General features: G+C 46.2%; 2 protein-coding genes across 6 annotated transcripts in view; both read left to right on the top strand.

Moving 5' to 3' along the window:
* Nucleotides 1-12,738, top strand: part of LOC140588729 (NLR family CARD domain-containing protein 3-like) — a 300,771-nt gene that overhangs the window by 106,204 nt on the left and 181,829 nt on the right. For 2 of the 5 annotated variants that reach the window (XM_072710669.1, XM_072710670.1), the window contains exons 4-5: nucleotides 2,302-4,039; nucleotides 6,373-6,546. The exons of the other annotated variants lie outside the window; for them this stretch is intronic. In XM_072710669.1, coding sequence (XP_072566770.1) covers nucleotides 2,302-4,039; nucleotides 6,373-6,546 — 1,912 coding nt within the window. The remainder of the gene's footprint in view (nucleotides 1-2,301; nucleotides 4,040-6,372; nucleotides 6,547-12,738) is intronic. 5 annotated transcript variants of the gene reach the window in all.
* The window catches only part of LOC111837912 (NACHT, LRR and PYD domains-containing protein 3-like), a 253,964-nt gene that overhangs the window by 239,767 nt on the left and 1,459 nt on the right, over nucleotides 1-12,738 (top strand). The gene's annotated exons all lie outside the window — the stretch shown is intronic.

Below are 12,738 nucleotides of genomic sequence, written 5' to 3'. Positions count from 1 at the left end.
GCAAGGGGCACCACGGGCAGAGCGGCCTCCTCTGCTGCTGGCGGAGGCGAAGTCAGGCCCTCGGGCGATGCTGCAGCGGGCACCCTCAGTTCCTGGCCAGCAGGGGGCGCCCCGGTGGGCACCGCCATCACGTGGCCAGCAGGGGGCGCCTCGCAACGAGCGGCGGCAGCTGCAGCAGGCGGTGCAGCTGGAGCTGCGGGCAGGACGGGAACAGGCGGGTCAGGAACAGGCGGGTCCGGAGCAGGCTGGACCGATGAGCAGGGCTGGATGGGCAGAGCGGGCATGCGGCCAACAGGGGGCGCCTCCGCAGGCACCTCAGGCGTGCGGCCAGCAGGGGGCACCTCGGCGGGCGCCGCCGTCACGTGGCCAGTAGGGGGCGCCTTGGGCGTGCAGCCAGCAGGGGGCACCTCCGCAGGCACCTCAGGCGTGCGGCCAGCAGGGGGAGCCTTGGCGGGCGCCGCCGTCACGTGGCCAGCAGGGTGCGCCTTAGCAGGTACCTCAGGTAGAGCGGCGACAGCAGCTGCAGCAACCGCAGGCGGGACAAGCGGATCAGGCTGGACAGACGGTGCCGCGGGCAGAGCGGCGTCAGCTGCAGCGACTGCAGGCAGGACAGGCGGGTCAGGCAGGACAGGCGGGACCAGCAGTGCCGCGGGCAGGGCGCCGACCGCCGCGGTCGGTGCCGCGGGCAGAGCGGCGGCAGCAGCAGCAGGCGGTGCCGCGGGCAGTGCGGCGGCAGCAGCAGCAGGCGGTGCCGCGGGCAGTGCGGCGGCAGCAGTAACAGGCGGTGCCGCGGGCAGTGCGGTGGCAGCAGTAACAGGCGGCGCCGCAGGCAGATCCGGAACATGCAGGTCCGGAACGGGCGCCAGGATGGGCGCCGGGCGAGAAGGCGCTGCCCCTTTAAGGGCTCTCGGCACCCGGGGAATAGCGTCTCTTACGGCGCTGATCCCTTTACCGTGCAAGCGCTCCAGCCGGTAAAGGTATCCCTCCAACGGGGGGGGCTGCTCTCCGTTGGGACCGAGCAGGCGGGTAGTGGCGGTGTCGTCCCAGGCGGGGAGCAGAGAGCAGGCTCCTATGTAGAGCGTTGGGGCTGCTTCCGCCAGCTCTCTGCTCCGCTTCTCCCGGCTGCTCGTTATGCGCTGGCTCAGGCGGCGAAGGCATTTCCGTGCCCTCGTCAGCAGGTATTCCTGCCCGGCTGGGCGTTCCCTACCGAGCAGGTCCGTGCCCTTGTTAGCCAGCTCCAGGGCTGTCGGGTCTTCCTGGACCTCGGGCTGGGATTGCCAATACACGAAGTCTTGCAGCAGTCCGAGCCGGTGGTGCTCGGACTGCTGCTTCGTGCTTTCGGAGAGATCCGTCATTCTGTCACGACTGGAGGGCGGGCGAGCAGGAAAGCAGGCAAGCTGAGCCGAGAAGTCGGACAAACAGGGTTTTAATAGGAACGTGATGGCTGACAGGCACGAACATCGAGACAATACAATGACGGATCTGAGGAAGACTGACTCAGACGAGGACTAAATACAAAAGACAAGCTAGACATAACAGGACTCAGGTGATCACAATCAGGGCTGAACATGAGGTAACGAGGTGGGCGTGGCACACATCGGGATCGAACGGAGCGGATCGTGACAACCTGGTGGTGAAATGTAAGGAGCACATGGACTGGCTGTGGTGCCCTGAGGAGGTTTGGGGGCTGAAGTGATGCTTTAGGGTTTTTTCTCCAGAGCAACTTACTTCCCAGATAAATGGCTTTAAACTCGTGGTGTCAATCGATTCAAAAATAATCCAGTTAATCACAATAATAGGTTGTCAGGAGCTGTCCTGGCATCTGACCTCCCTGTGTTTCTGTCTTATGGTGCTTGTTGAGTACCTGTGTTAGTCTTTTTAAGGACTTAATAACAGGACATTGTTCTCCCCTTCAGAAGAGCCTCCTCATCTTTCGCTGTCGCTGCTCGGTCTGCCGAGAACCACGATACGAGACCTACAGCCCTGGATCAGTGTACATGATTAATTTACATTTAAAAAAAAAAAATAGAACATTAAGGTTTCCAAATTTATCACATGCATTAACGCGTTAATGTTGACAGCGTTACTTTAAACATTTTCTTTGTCTGCCTAACACTTATGCACAATACTGTATGTGGTGTTACAGTAAAATTTGTATGGTAAGACTACATTTCACATTTGTCAAAGTTAAATATCTGGACTTGTATGTGTAAAAAAGTCTGTTTTTGGAAAATATTCTTCCTCTCATACTGATCAGAATCACAGTAAGAATTAATGCATTTTCCTCTCATTACTTTTCAGGACAGCTCATGCCACAATATCTGCACAGAATCAAAAGTAACCTGAAGCAGAAATTTGAGTGTGTATTTGAAGGGAAAGCTAAGGAAGGACAGCCAACACTTCTCAGTGAGATTTACACAGAACTCTACATAACTGAAGGGGGAGCTGGAGGAGTCAATGATGAACATGAAGTGAGACAGATTGAAACAGCATCCAAGAAAAGGGTAACAGAAGATACTACAGTCAAGTGCAATGATATATTTAAACCCTTACATGGGCGTGTGACACCTCTCAGAACTGTACTCACTAAAGGGGTGGCAGGTATTGGGAAAACAGTCTCTGTGCAGAAATTTATTCTCGACTGGGCAGAAGGAAAAGCAAACCAGGATGTTCACTTCATATTTGCTCTTCCTTTCCGGGACCTGAATTTGATTAAGGAGGAATACAGTCTGATTGAACTGCTTCACCGCTTTGTCCCAGAACTGAAATCAATTGAATCCACTCAGCTGTTTAAGTACAAAGTCTTGTTCATCTTTGATGGTCTGGATGAGTGTCGCCTTCCTCTAGATTTTCAGAACAATGAGAGCTGGTTTGATGTAACAGAGAAAACGTCACTGGATGTGCTGTTGACTAACCTCATCAAGGGGAATCTGCTTCCATCCGCTCTCCTCTGGATAACCTCCCGGCCAGCAGCAGCCAATCAGATACCTCCTAAGTGTGTCCACCAGGTGACAGAGATCCGAGGGTTCAGCAATTCCCAGAAGGAGGAGTATTTCAGGAAGAGATTTAGTGATCAGAGCCTGGCCAGCAGGATTATCACACATGTGAAATCATCAAGGAGCCTCTTCATCATGTGCCACATACCTGTGTTCTGCTGGATTTCAGCCACTGTCCTTGAAAGGCTTTTTAGTGAGACTGACAAGGGAGAAATTCCAAGGACTCTGACTGAAATGTACACACACTTCCTGATCTTTCAAGCGAGTTTAAAAAATGACAAGTATATGAAAAACTATGAAACCAGCAAGGAATTCCTTTTGAAACTTGGTAAACTGGCTTTTGACAACCTTGAGAAAGGCAATCTCATATTTTATGAGCAAGATCTGATACAGAATAACATTAATGTCACTGAAGCTTCAGTTTACTCTGGAATGTGTACAGAAGTCTTTAAAGAGGAATATGGGTTGTATGAGGAGAAGGTGTACTGCTTTGTGCATCTGAGCATCCAGGAGTATCTCGCTGCTTTATATGTGTTTCTGTCAAACTCATCAGCTGACCTGCTGAAGGCTGCAGTGGATGAGGCATTAGAGAGCAAGAATGGACACTTGGACCTCTACCTCCGCTTCCTCCTGGGCCTCTCAACAGACTCCAGTAAGAATCTGTTACAAAGGCTACTGGGCCAGAAAAGAACTCTGTTACAAAAACTACTGGGAGAGACAAGACCCAGCTCACATAACATTAAGGAAACAGCCCAGTACATCAAGGAGAAAATACAGGAGAATTTATCTGCAGAAAGGACCATCAACCTGTTCCACTGTCTGAATGAACTGGGTGACAATTCTCTAATAGAGGAAGTACAAAGGTACCTGAATTCAGGAAGCCTTTCAGCAGAAGACCTCTCACCTGCACAGTGGTCAGCTCTGGCCTTTGTGATGCTGATGTCAGATGAGGAGCTGGATGTATTTAATCTGAAGAAATTCTTCAGATCAGATAAAGAGCACTGGAGGCTGCTGCCTGTGGTCAAGAACTCCAGGACGGCTCTGTAAGTGACGTGGGGATGGGAAATCATGTCTGGTCTGGCAGTAATACATGAATATCGTTTGAAATGTCTGATGATATTATTATTTTGATAATCTTGACTACAGCTGTTTCTATAGCAGTAGCTGATCTGGACCACAGACTTTATAATGACTGAAGGTAGTGATGTAGTAACAAACAAAAAAGTGACGTTTCCGTTCCCATCCAGTCTGCCTTCTGATCACAGGCACAGCATCCTAACCTGCTATAGAAACAGTGAGGGTTCTTTATCCACAGGGTGTATAAGTGGTATGTGAGTGTTATTGTCAGCAGGTGTGTTCATGTGATGGAGCCCAGAGCTGGGAGCTTCTGTATGATTGCTGTCTCTGGCTGCTCACTGTCACCCTCTGCTGGCCTTAGCTGCTCCTGGCTGAGGAGAGAACAGAACAGAATACAGTGGTACCTCGGTTCTCGAACTCACTAGAACGCGAATTTCTTGAAAGTCGAACAAACCAGTTTGACCTAGAACTCGATCTGAATATCAGAAGTCAAAATATAAATTGCACCAGGAAATGAGTCATACTACAATGCAATTCTTACTTGAATGCCTTCTTCACAGACTGGACGATTAACCAAGTAAAGCAGTGCAACATTACAGTAACTAACAATAATTAAACCACTTACTTACGTGTACTATTAGAGCATTTATGTCATTTATTTAAACTTTATTTTACCAGGTAAATTAACTGAAAACCAGTTCTCACTGCTTTACGTGATATACGGGAGAAATAGCAGATTATGCATCGGAACTGCCTGGGATACAAACGTCATGCGTGTAACTAAACTCTTCAGCCAATAAGGGCAAAGGTGTGTCGTCACGGAGGCGGTTCCAGTTTTTGCAGCCGGGTGAGAGGTCGCAAAACATCTAACCATAATGCATTGCGTCAGGATCAGAATGCGTTGCTTTTTAAGCCAGCGCTGTAAGCAAGTCGAACGCCCCAATGACCGGACTGGGGAAACAAACTGAAACGCGGACTTAATACAGAGGACTAATGACAACAACCAGAAACAGCTGATCACATGGGGATCCCACACGAGGTTAACGAGGGGGCGTGGCACACGGGAGGAGCGGACGATAGGGGCAGGACAGGGGTAATGTTGGGATAAGATCTTTATCGTTTTGGAAGCCTTAAGAAAAAAAAATGCTCTTCTTGTTTTATCCTGTTCATTTTGTGTTTGAATGCCTAAAATAAAAACATATTTAGGTGTAATTTTGGGGGGCCGGGAACCAATTAATTGGTTTTCCATTATTTCTTATGGGAAAAATTCGATCAGAACTCGAACTTTTTTATCTTTATTGTCACAGTACATGGACAAAGAAACGATGTGTACTTTCCCACCAATAACAACAACTGCAGTTATATATTAGCATTGTTTAAAGTATATAATGAAAATGTAACATTTATTTCCCCTGTGGATTAATCACGAGGCTGGATTTTTTTTCTCCATGACAGTCTGGAAGCCAGATTTTATATTGACTGTTAGTCATGTTAGTGATGTAGTAAAGTGACAGGTTTTCCATGACCTTCCTTTGTGTGACAAACAGCCAAGAGCCAGAATTTTATAAGTTCCCAGGTAAAGGATTTCACTCACAGAATCAGGAATTCAGGTGTCATTTAAAAAGCATAAACTCCTCTGGACATCATTCAAATCCCACATAAACACACACACACACACACACACACAAATACATATATCTCAGACAGGAACTGAACCCGAAGCCTTAGATGGTCGGCTGTAGTGCTGATCACTGAGCCCCAGCGCTGCTCAGAGCTTTATGAAAATACTTATGCAGATATTAATGAGTCTCAGGGTAACTGGCCCTTTAAGATCATTAAACAGCAGTGCATTAAAAATTGGTTTGCAGTTGGTTACAGAGTTTCAAGGACATTGAAACAACAAGATAACTGATATATTTTAATTAACCTGTGTGAATGGATTTTAGAGCATATTCACACTCATGCCCTCATTCAAACTGGCTCTGGAAGATTCCGCACACAAAACCTTTCAGGATATTTGTGCTTTGAAATGAAAATGTTCACTGTATCCTTCATGACAGGGAACATGATGAGCATCAGAGGATTGGCCAACATTAAAAATGTACCATATTTAATCACTTTTCTAACTGGTGATTTAATTTTGTGTTGTGTTTATCCACTAATTCTCTTTGAACTATAATCTGTGCCTTTTATTATGCTGAAAAAAAGTTTGATTGGATATTTTGTATCACTCTGATCACTGATGTGTAGGATTTATACTGGTCTCTGTGTGTGTATAATAACACGGCTTCTTTTGCAGGCTGAACAGCTGTAATCTCACAGAGAAATGCTGTGAGGCGCTGGCTTCAGCTCTCAGATCAAACTCCTCACCCCTGAGAGAGCTGGACTTGAGTGACAATGACCTGCAGGATTCAGGAGTGAAGCTGCTCTCTGCTGGACTGGGGGATTCACACTGTAAACTGGAGATACTGAGGTCAGTATTACTGGGTATTCTACACTGTAAACTGGTGATACTGAGGTCAGTATTATTGGGTATTCCACACTGTAAACTGGGGACACTGAGGTCAGTATTATTGGGTATTCCACACTGTAAACTGGGGACACTGAGGTCAGTATTACTGGGTATTGTACACTGTAAACTGGTGATACTGAGGTCAGTCATATTTGTCCGGTCAAATAGTAAACTGGTATTTCACGATGACACTGCAACTGGGACACAGATTAAACCACAGGCCACAGGTATTTGACGGCACAATTGAGACACCCTCCATCCTGCAGACACAGAAAGGAGTGTCCTGGGAAGGGCTGAGGGATCAGCCACATGGCCAGTTCATTTACTCTTACTTAAGCTCCTGTTTAGGCCTCTAGATGTAGCAGAAGGACTAATATTATAAGAGCCTCTCATGTCTGAAGTGCCTCAACCAGTAATGGGGCTGATCCTGTATCCAAGCTCTCTAAGCATGAACTATGTCAGTACTTTATTGTAGGAATTATTAGCTCAAATAAATTTTAATATTCTCCACCAATATGTTTGAATTAATTAAAGTTTAATTAATTATTATTTAATGCTGATTATTAATCAATTGTTATGCCGAATGGTCGGCTCCTCCAAACTCGATTGCGGTATCCCTGTGAGTCTGTTAATGTGAGACTTAAATGGGATTCACTAATTACCAGTATCGCTTAGTAACCTGGGTTAGAAGGCTCGTCCACCGAGCTGCGTCACCAGGTAATGTACACGATTGGTAGCGAAGCTCCCCTCACGGCCAATGAGAGAGAGTCTCGCGATGTTTCAGGCGAGTTTGAGGTTCAGAGCGTGTAGCAAGATCGCACAGAGGCAGGAACTTAGTGTGAGTACTCAATGACGGAGGCTGAAGTTGTGTAAAAGACATGCATTTATTCCTAGCTAACACTACAACTAACATAAGACAGACATTACACCTAACACAAACAACAAACACGAAATAACGGAATAAAACAAACAATGTAATTATGAAAATGCAATGACCGGATTTAAATGAGTAACCTTAAATGGGCAGTACTGTTCTGCAAAGCAAGCACAGTTTGTGGAAACACGATCCTAAAGTCTTATAGCAGGTTAACAGAACAGCTTAAGTTGTTAGAATGAAAGGAAGTTGGTTTACTTGGTTGAAGAGTGGGGGGGGGGGGGGTCTTGGCAGTTGATGGCTGAGCTGCTGAGCTGATGGCACTCAGGAAGGTGCGGCGTTTGGAGCAGTGGAGTGAAGCCCCTTTGGATTCTCTCTCCTGGTGAAGCTTTGTCTTGGGTGCTGTTCTCTGTTCAGCTGGGCCTTCACCGGAGGGTTCTTGTGGGCTTCTCGTCTCCCGGGCTGATGTTCTTCTTTGGGCTGGCGGTTATTCTCTGCGCACCTTTGTTCTGAGGTGCTAGATTTTTATGGTCTAAAGTTCATGAATAGGGATGACCAGGAATTCGACTCCTGGCCCAATGGCTGGCCATCCATTTGGCGGGCTTTCGGAAGGGGGTCTGTATCAGTCCTTTTGGGATTTATGGCCCGACTGATTCTCCCTTTACTGATGATTTTCATTAAGCTGTTATAACTTTTGATACATCCACTTTTATGGTAATCACTGACCAGATTTGGTATCAGGGGTGATTAACAATCAGTTTGACACCAAACATGCCATACCAGCTTCACAGGTACATACCTCATACCATCTGTATTAATTGATTAAACAATTAATTATTTTATCTATGTGACTGATTCACATCAGTATAGGATACAGGTGTTTTGGGTTGCACCTCAACAGATGTTACACTTTGTGCGGATATTACATCAAATATTCCTATTACAAACAGCACATCTTATCCATAGATAGGCGTGGCCGTTAGTTTGTGGTAATATCAATATAAGTTGCACATCTGGAAACAACATATTTTGTTTGGTGTGGCTTATGCCAATTCATCTTCTCCAGAATGGATAAAATACACCTTAATTCAGTTCTTTTAACATAGCATGGTAGAAACAAAGAAACTTGGTGAGGTCCACCAAGATCAGATAAGGACCACAAAGGAATGTTGGAAGAGAAGGGGGGGTTTTAACACAGAAGACTCTCTAAAAGTTAGGACACATTGGTTACACTCATTTTCCAGATTCTTCTGGTATACCATGAGAACATATATACAATGGTAGCTATACCTATCTATTTATTTAAATTTATATGTGTTCAAGTGCAAAGGGGTAAAATAGGTGATACTCCGTGAACATGGTTATAAGGGTGGCACACAAAACACTAAGATTGTCTAAGGACACATACAAACATAACCTATCTGTATATTGAGGCTAGTCGTGAGTAAATCAATATACAGGGTATACAGAAGCCAAACTTAAATGAAACTTCCTTTAGGGTGTTTGTCTGTTGGGTGAGTGAAATGTAAGGCAGAGTGTATGGGGAGGGGGTTGTGTGCCAAGTCGAGGGACCCCTGTCCATTAGGTCCTCTCTGCTTGTCTGTAGGTCCCTAAATCTTTGGGCAATAAAAGTTGGAGTGCTGGCCTCCCTTGTTATCTGTGTGTGTGTTTGTGTGTGTAACCCCCCTTTGGTGCCTCTCGTACCAGACTCGGCCTTGTCTCAGGCCACCTGGAATTTAGGCCCTGTGATATGTGCATGTGTGATCCTACATTATATTATAAAGTGTTTCTGTGACGTTTGCAAGGCAAGTCACACGAGCGAAACACAGCACTCACACCATTTCATTCCCACTAAGCAGGTATAGATTTCAGCTTTTTATTTCTCAGAAAAGAGGACATGATGCGGATGTTTTGTTTTAATATTGTTATACTGACTTAATGTTGTTACACTGTGTACTAGAGTAAATACCTGGGCTGGACTTTTCACAGTTTCATAGCAGAGGAACCTAAATCACATTTCCTCAAGTGGAATTACACCAAATAAAATGCTCCTTTATTTTGGGTGCCTGCTGCATGGACCCCTTCCTGTGTCACATCAACAGCCTGTCAGCTATGAGAGAGGAATCACTCCTGTAATCAGTTCTCACTGCACTGTACAGATCTGTGTGGACCACAGTATTTAAAATGTTCATGTGCTAAGGTTTCTCAAACAGGATTCCTGAAAGTACTGTTGCATCCATAATTTTTTTCAAAATTAACTTTTACCTTCATAATTTGTACGATTTTAATATAAAACACGATGTGCATCAGGTAGGTCGGCCTGACTGGCCTGCATTAGCTGCTGGGGATGTTCACATCTCCTCCGGTCAGAGTTCCTAGTCACTTTGGGGACACCTGGCAGAAAGATGGCTGACCACTGCCAGTCATTCCTGTTGCTTGTCTAACCCTCTGGAAAACATGACAGAGTCAATATTGTTTCTTTGCCCTGGACACTAAGCAAAGCAAAACTTCCCAGGTTTCACTGATAAAACGTCTTGGCAGTTTCAGCTGCTGCTGAGATGCTCAGATACAGAACGGAATATTCTGGGCCTTCAAAATACTGCAGCAGTAATTGGTCCACATTCCCTAAAGGTTACAAGGTCACACTCTGTATGGTTCACATCAGCTTCTGGTTACATCTTCTTAATGGCGTCCTAATGATTACATTCTCTATGTGTTATACAGTACCATACAATATTCCATATGGACACCCCCAAAGGGGCGGTCTTTATTTTAGGGGGATAAGGGGGGGCATTTAGGAAGGGCAGCTTAAGGGCAGCCGGAGTGTGGATTCTAGCTCCTTCCTCACGCGGCTGGACCCGGCTCCTTGGTCCCTGGCTGAGCAGGTGGGGGGCTGCAGTCCCTTCTGGGTGGTCATCCTCCAGGCGTCCATGTTAGAGAGAGAGACGACAAGCAGGCTGCTCACCAGTCACCCTCTCCCCCCCCCTGCCCACGATGCAGGCTCTGAGCCGTGCTGGGGGAGGCGATCGCCCCCCCTCTCTGGGGCTGTTATCAGCTGTCAGCTGCCTCCTGTTGACGTTCCTCACTTCCTCACGGGTGGTTCTGCGGCCGACCGTGGGGATCTTGTGGTTTCTGTCCGGCGCTGTGGTGCTGATCATCCTCTTTGGGATTTAGCCGACTTTCCTGCCCCTGTGGCGTCACACTGTTTGCTCTTGGCATCACTGCAGGGCCTCATCCTCTCTGCCAGGACTGTGGATGAGGGAGTCCAGCTCTAAGTTTCATTCAGTGGGTCACTGTCACTGGATGGTTTAATTTTGAACTGAGCTGATTATTCATGTGTGTTGCTACACAGTCAGTGAGGCTAAAAGGTGAGCTTCAGTGAACAGAGGCACACAGGTGAACACGGGTGCAGAATAATGCCCCCAAATAGAAGCTTTTTATCAGGAACAGGGAGAGCAGGGATGGAGGAAAAGGGGTGCTGAATGGCTGCTTGGTCTGGGGGGGTCCAGGCCAGTCGCTGGTCCCAGTCAGGCTGTGGCTTTGGGCACGTCAGCACTGGTGTTTTGATGGGTTGCTGCCACCTGTATTTTGTCTGATATTTTGTGATTTCCTTTCTGCAGGCTGATAGGCTGTAGAGTCACAGAAGAAGGCTGTTCTTCCCTGGCTTCAGCTCTGAGGTCAAACACCTCACACCTGAGAGAGCTGGATCTGAGCTACAATCACCCAGGAGTCTCAGGAGTGAAGCTGCTCTCTGCTCTACTGGAGGATCCCAGCTGTAAACTGAAGAAGCTGAAGTGAGTACAGAATGTGTGTCTGACACGCTACAGATACTTATGCATGTCTGTGAAGAAGAGGCACCAATAAATAAATGGATACAGCAGTACTATGTTATGGCTTAATGGTTAGGGAAGCGCACTTGTAATTGAAAGATTGCTGGATGGAATCCCTGACCAGCAAGGCACTACTGAGGTACCCTGAGCAAGGTACCGCCCCCAAGCACTGCTCCCTGGGTGCTGAATTAGCTGCCCCCTGCTATGTCACGATGTCACATATGGGTTAAATGCAGAGGACATATTTTGTTGTTGTACACTGTGTGCTGTGGTGTGTCAACAATAACCACTGATCATTAAATTCTAATTCTAAAATTCTAAATTCTGCTTTTCCTATAGTGTGGACCACTGTGGAGAGTGCAGGACCAGACCAGGCGTACAGAAATGTAAGTGTGTCTGCATGTTCTTATTAATAATGCCATTAATGCCATTTTATGATTGTATTCATGCAATTGTTGTGATGAGTGTGGCTTTTTGCACTGTATGTAGATGGATTTCCATGTTTGTATGTAGGTGAGTTTCTCTGTGTGTGACAGTTTAGACAGAATCCAAAGGGAAAGAACAAAACAGACAAAACATCCATCACTGTAACCACTTAATCCCAACTGGGGTCAGAGGGGCACCGGAGCCTATCCCAGGAACAAGGGGCGCAGGCGGGAACCAACCCTGGGCACAGACACACACACACACACCAATCAGCCTGGCCTGCACGTTTTTGGACCGTGGGAGGAAACCAGAGCCCCCTGCAGAATCCCACACAAACACAGAGCGTGTGAACTCCACACAGAAAGGACTCGGGACCAAACCCAGGACCTTCTTGCCGTGAGGCATCAGCACTAACCACTGCATCACTGTGCCGCCCACAGACAAAACAGGCATCACCAAAAATACTATTAATTCATTCATCTTTTTTTGTACAAACAAATACTTTATAGATGCTTATATCGTCTGTGTGTGGCAGTGTAACAGGGTTAAAATATGTTCTGATACAGAAATCCTTTGCATTTGTTCTTCATGCACATGTGGTGAGTTTACTTTTATGTTATTGAGATTCATTAGTATTTTCCTAGATGGCACCCGTAGTCTCCCCCAAACCGGGAGAATGGTCTGACTGCAGAACACTGGGCGTCTCCGCTAGGAGGATCTCCACTGTGGGACCAGAAATCACATGATCTCCACTCCTGGGCCGGACATGACGTTATGCAAACTTCAGAAACAGAGCCGAAGTATAGGATAGAGTTATCATTTTTATTGTCAATAATTATTATAGCATTATTATAATAATTTGTATAATATATGTATATATACATATATGTCTGTATAATGTTAAACATTATCGCAACATCTTATATATAATTATACCATATAAAAGTATTATTATTACTAATAATAAATCATAATAATGTACAATAATAATATAGGATAGGATATTATTATTATTATCTCCAC

Source organism: Paramormyrops kingsleyae, chromosome 4 (genome assembly GCF_048594095.1).
Source record: "Paramormyrops kingsleyae isolate MSU_618 chromosome 4, PKINGS_0.4, whole genome shotgun sequence".
Lineage (NCBI taxonomy): Eukaryota > Metazoa > Chordata > Actinopteri > Osteoglossiformes > Mormyridae > Paramormyrops > Paramormyrops kingsleyae.
This window is presented reverse-complemented; position numbering and strand designations above follow the sequence as displayed.